Below are 6,000 nucleotides of genomic sequence, written 5' to 3' on the forward strand. Positions count from 1 at the left end.
CTGGGCACAGAGGCTGAGAGACCAGAAGAGGCCAGACCTTGTCCATAAAATTCTGCCAAGCCCCCAGTATTCTCAACAGAATGCTCTTCTAGAGAGACAAGGGAGCTCAGGGCCCATGAGGCCAGCATCCCACCAGACTTGAGGCCCTCAAGGCCTGCCCAGGAGGGGCTGAGGCACAGGCAGTCAGCTCTGGTGTTGTTCTCCCTGCATGCCCTCCACAGCTGGGGCTGCCACCCCACCCGCCCCGAATCTGTCTCGACCTGCAGGAACACACAGGCGGCGCCAGGCATTACCTCACAGCAGGACTGCAGTTGCTGGCTTTGCTCCTGGGCAAGGAGGAGCAGGCCAGAGCCCCTTTCGCTTCCTTTTCCTGCCCATGCGGCTTCTAGAAGCAGGGTGCAGGTTGCCAAGAGGTGACATGAAAGAGGAGGAAACTCAATGACCTCTACCTCTCCCGCATTCTGCTGCAGGGGAGAACTCAGCTGCTGCTCTGAAGAACGTCACGCATGTGTGCGTGTGCATGCGCTCATGTTGGTGTGGGTTTGGGGTAGGGGCATAGTTCTCAGTGGATGAACTGCGTCTGGACTCTTAGATTCAGAAAAGGGTCTGGGAGTCAGAGGCTCACCATTCTCGATGTGGCATTTGCATGGTGTCTTCCCTGAGGAGACACAGCAATAAAAGGTATGGTTGTGTGCACACAGTGGCTGTCTTCTCTTTGTCTTCTACCTAGGGATCCACTGCTATTCAGACCCCACATCTTCCCCAAGGAAGACAAATTAAAATTCCTTTTCCAGCACTGATGGGAGGGGTGGTGTGCAGTAGGGTGGTAAACAAAGACAGGCTCTGGCAGCGCCAATTCTGATGTTCCTTAGCTCCTGCCAGGAATCACTGTTGGCCAAGCAGCAGGATTTCAGCTCAGCTCACCTACAGCTAAGAGCCTCATAGCCTTCACACAGACACTACAAGGAGATAACCATCTGTTAGCGTCTGTATGAGAGTTCTCATTTTTGTGTTTGTTGTACTGTTTTAAACAGTGGGCTGGATAGTTTTAAATTGTCCTTAGGGTGTGTGAGGGGAAAGGAATCCTCCAAGGTAGTAGAGATGTTCACCATGAGTGCTTTAGGGTAGGATAAAACTGACAGCTTGAAGAGCTGATCAGCTGCTCCCAGCTGGTGTGTGGAATCACCTGGGTTTTAAACTATCAATACTGAGACCCCTCCTTCCAAATCAGTATTTCTGGATGTAGGATCCCAGAGTAGTTGTAAAAAAATCACCTGAACCCAGGTGAGTTATTTTCACCCAGGGTTGAAAAACTCAATAGTTTGGCTAAAACAGGAACAGATGTTCTTGCCCTTTTAAGTGGATAATGCCTGGCAGATCCCTCAGAAGGGACACTGAAAGAAGTCAACTAGGAACAAAAGGCTTGATTCCATTTTTGGGAAGATGCCCTCAGTGAGGACAAGGAGAATTCCTACAACAGCTCCAGAAGTCAGAAAGATATGAGGCCTCCAGCCAAGAGAAGCAGGAAGAAGCCTTTGAGGTTATCTTGGTCCTTCATATGAAGTTCGGAGGCGGTGAAGCCCAAGTGTTGCCCTGCATAGAATGAGAAACCTCAACATTGTACACTCTGTTGATCACACAATTTATTTTCTTTATATCCTTTGGCTTTCCCTTAAATTTTAGTAAAGGTCTTTTTTAAAAGCCAGATTCAACTAGAGAAAACGGAGAATGGGCTTTTGCCTGGTTTAGGGAAAGGCTATAAAAAGACAAAGGGCAGGGATCTGGGGGCTGCCAGTGATGGGGGAAGAAGAAACTATGAGTAGAAACGGGAGCAGCATTTAGGACTGCTCCCAGCTGAAGCTTCTCTTGGCATTTTCACTATTCAAACTTTGAAGGGGTACAGTTGCATTTTAATCAGAATGTAGTCCCCTCATAGTCACTTCATTCCCTAACCAGTGAGATGGAGAGAACCTGAGTGGGGCCAGCCACACAGCCTTGCTGTACTATCAAGCAGGGAGCCCACCTGCCCCAGCCCTCCAGCAGGCTGGCCCCTCTAGTGCCAGCGCATGTCTGGGGAAAGCCAGGATGATCTGCTTGGCAGGGGAACAAAGGAAGCAGCTATTCTGCTTTGATAGTCTCACCTTCCTGCTCACTCCTTTCTGAGACATTCAGGGAGGCAAGGCAAGGTAAGCAACACTTAATTCAGCAAGCAGCCTGTTTCTCCATGTCCCTCCACCTTCTAAGTGCGTGTGAGGACTCAAACAGTAGCCTTTATGGAGGAGGGCCCAGAAAATGGCGACTGTCATCTCAGGCTTGGACAGTTCCCATAGTGCCTTAAGAAGTAGCTTCTGTTTGCCCTCATGGGAATCGAGTCCTCGAGCCCTGGACTCTTTGCTTGCTTAAAGGCACTGTACTTCTTGGGAGATGTGGGACCTGCTCCACCGCCAGGGAGTTAGAAATCCCCTGAGAATCATGAAAACTGCCCCCGCTCCCAGTGGAACAAGATCCTCAATCTTCAATCTCCTGCCTCCCTCAGAGGAGAGCTGAAACCATGCTGGAGGAGAGCACAGAGGCCCAGCTTCTGTCCAACCCTTTCTATCTGTTGACTGGGATGACAGATGAGTCCTGAAGCCTCTGCAAGAGCTGGCTTTGAAGGTCTTCCTCTACCACCTTCCACCAAAAGAAGTTCTCGCCTCTAATCTTCGGGGGCTCATTTTGGATGCCTGGGTTCCGGAAAGCCACCGTCACCAGCACATTGAGGCAGATGCCATCTGTATGGTCTTTGCCCAGATGCTGCAGTCCAAGTAAGCCCTTGGTCTCCACTGTCAAATGGTGCAGGGTCAAGCACTCTTGTAACAGCCGCAGGATGGCCATCTTCATGCCACCCCTCTGTTCCATAGGGGTGAAACCACAGGCAGTGATGGGCAAGTGAGGCACCCCCACAGTGCCTACTAACACCCACACTGTATGGGCTCTGGTAAAGGTGGCCACAAGTCGCTGGCAGACCACACTGCAGGGAAGCTCTTGGGGCAGAATTAGAGGATGCCTAGCTTGCTGGCAATAGTGGGCGGCTAGCTCAACCAGGTGCAAAATGTCCTGGGCTCGCAATGGAGTGGGGAGGGAGGCTCGGGGATACCAGCCAGCCTGCAAGGATTCTGCATCTGCATCCTCGGAAGTCTTGAGAATTCCACCTAAGGGGATTTAGGAGACAGGATGGACAAAAACAGAAGTGCCAAGATTGGCAGAATGAAACAAACACCCAGGCACTTGAGACCAGATTCAGGGAGGAGGGCCAGGAGTTCTCAGGCTGGAATGTGGCAATATTAGGATTTTAACAGCCAGAACAGGGCTGGCTATGGAGAGGCTCCTCTCACCTGAAGATAAGCTGGAGGGCAAAGTGTCAGTTGCTCCCCACTTGCATGACACCAGGCGGGACATACCTGTGGGACGAGCCAGGAACACAAATCGGACCCAAGAGGGGCCGCGTTCCTCCACAGACAGCAGCGTCAGAGGCTCACACTGCAGCCCAGCCTCCTCCTTCACCTCACGCTGCAGCGCCTCCACGATGGTTTCCCCTGGCTCCATCCTCCCCGCAGGCAGGTACCAGGACCCACGACACTCTCGCTTGGCCTCCTGGATCAGTAGCACCTCATCCTGAAGGGAGAGAGAGGATCCTCATCTCCCACCACAACTGGTCTGAAAAGCCCCCAGAGAAACAGCATCACCTCAAGGCTTCCCTTGCTGTTGGGCCTGATCATATCGCATGTACATTTTTTCCAACACACCCTTCCTGATACTCAGTTGCCATCAAGCCAACTCTGATTCATGGCAACCCCATATATGTCTGGTAGGACTAGATTCCGTAAGGTTTTCAAAAACAAATTTTGGAGCAGTAGATCCCAAAGGCTTTCTTTCGAGGTGCCTCTAGATTGACCTGAACCTCAAACTTTCAGGTAGCAGCTCAGTCCCTTAATCATTTGCAACCTTTAGGGAATCTACCTTCCTGATGGCCACGCCACCCTCAAAGAGTTCTGCTCCCCAGAAGCCCTTGTGTGGCTAGGGGCCACAGCTGTTTCCCTTTGTCACTGACTCCTCTCTATATTGAGAAAGACTTCTTCTTGGGAAAGGGGCTGGAATTCCTGGGCACTGCCTCAGGGGCTGGGAATTAGGCCCTAGAGTAAGGGTCACGCCACTTTCGTCCTGAACTGAATCATGTCTGTATTCGTCACTGTATCTTCCCGACATGGTTTACAAAATGCTGTGACTAGTCCCAACACTAATGACTACATTTTGAATCATGCCCTTCCTCAACCCTATTCAACCTTATGATCCTGGCCCCTCCTGGCTGTTATTACAGCAACGTTTACAGACGTCAGCACCATAAAGGGCCTTAGACAGGGAATCTGAAAGCCTGTGTATATGTGCTGGGTCTGCTATTACTATCCAGCGGGCACATGGGACGTCTTGAGGTAACTAACCAGAGACCTCTAGGCAGACAGCATAGCGCTGAACTTCTTAGAGAACAGTCCCCTCCTTAAGTAAGTGAGGTCGAGTGGATAGATAAATGAGGGGCAAGAGCTCGAAAGCTCCTGGGCCTCAGTTTCCTCCTCTGTACACTGGGAGAATGGCAGACTTGGACGCACAGAGGTCAAATGCAAGTGTACGTGAACGTGCTTTGTAGAAACTGGAAAGCGCCACATAGGAGCGAGCGGTTGTCCTGTCCCCAGCTGGGCTGCCTGCGTGCTCCAGAGGCCTGGCCGCGGCCACTCACCTGCTCGTTGAGGAACACAGCCAGCACCACGTAGCAGACGTTCTTCCGCAGCCGCGCCAGGGCCACCGGCTCCTCGGCCGGCACCGAGTCACAGTTCTGCACGCGCGGCCCCCCGCCCCCCAGCACGTCGGCCAGCACGGCGGCCAGGCCTTCCGAGGCCATCAGGTCCCCTGGGAAGGCGGGAGCGCCAGGAGCGGGGCAGCCGGACGCGTTGGGACGCGGGGCGTGCGATCTGGGGCCCGTCTGCCTCTCCCTCCCCCATCTGTGACCGGGCCCCAGAGCGCTCGCGAACGCGGAAGAGCCGGCGAGCCCTCGCTGCTGATAGGCTGCGCGTCAGCATAGCCCCTCATGATTGGCTCGTCCGCTCACGGAGGGGGCGGGGCCAGCACGGAAGGGCTAGGTGACCAGTCCAGGCGCTGCGGACGCCAGCACGGTTTCGGCTGCCCCTTGTGCGGCCTCTGTATTTAGGAACATCTCCCGCCATCGGCCTCGCTCATTCCTTTAGTATGTGCTTGTCTACACTGGTTCCGACCGTGACGTCATCCTGCCTGCAGGGTGCGGAGACGCCACAGTGGCCAGTGACAATGACGTCACAACGAGTCTGGTGACGTTGCCAGGCTCTGTTGCTCTGCTTTAGATCTCTTTTTGAATTGAGCTACGGCTTTGACCAAAATGATTATTTCGTAAATGCTTTCTTCATTTAGTGTCACACGACAAGGAGAGGACGAGATGAGAGAACCCAAGACTCTAGTTAGAGAAATGTACTTTTATACAAGTATCTGAGAGCTAGAAGGGCAGTATGAGTAGTGTGGGCAGGAGGTGTGACCGCTGCTCCAAGGAGGGAGAGGTCACTTCTGGGACAGCTACACAGGGTAGGGTTGAAGATTTGAGAATGGGCTAAAAGAGGGAATCAGTCCGCCAAACCCTCATCAGCTTATGATGTCATGCTCTTTCTTCTTTGTTCCCTCCCACTGAGTACACAGGGCCTGGCACATTGAGAACAGGGTGTGGGTTGTTTTGGTGCGTTCTGCTGCTCTCCCAGTCTGACCTTTCCTCCTCAGAGCTTCCTTTAACCTCCTGGCAAGACAAAAAGGCTGACCCAGCAGGAATGAATCTATGAAGCAAGCCTAGTCAGGGCTCCTCACCTCCATTTAGGCCTCTCTTGTATTCGTTTACCTCCTGTTGGCCCCCTTTTTGAGGGGCAGAGGCGTTGGGGGCGTGGGGCAAAA

General features: G+C 52.9%; 1 protein-coding gene across 1 annotated transcript; it reads right to left on the bottom strand.

The window, feature by feature from the left end:
- Positions 1-2,595: 2,595 nt before the first annotated feature.
- Positions 2,596-4,939, bottom strand: NUDT18 (nudix (nucleoside diphosphate linked moiety X)-type motif 18). The gene is made up of 3 exons (XM_006884819.1): positions 4,772-4,939; positions 3,441-3,654; positions 2,596-3,191 (listed from the first exon to the last, which is right to left on the bottom strand). The coding sequence occupies exons 1-3, from the start codon at positions 4,931-4,933 to the stop codon at positions 2,596-2,598; spliced, it is 972 nt and encodes a 323-aa protein (XP_006884881.1). The 5' UTR covers positions 4,934-4,939.
- Positions 4,940-6,000: the final 1,061 nt, after the last annotated feature.

The sequence above is a fragment of the Elephantulus edwardii genome, unplaced genomic scaffold, assembly GCF_000299155.1.
Source record: "Elephantulus edwardii isolate Elephantulus edwardi_28Jun2011 unplaced genomic scaffold, EleEdw1.0 scaffold00038, whole genome shotgun sequence".
In the NCBI taxonomy this organism is placed as follows: domain Eukaryota; kingdom Metazoa; phylum Chordata; class Mammalia; order Macroscelidea; family Macroscelididae; genus Elephantulus; species Elephantulus edwardii.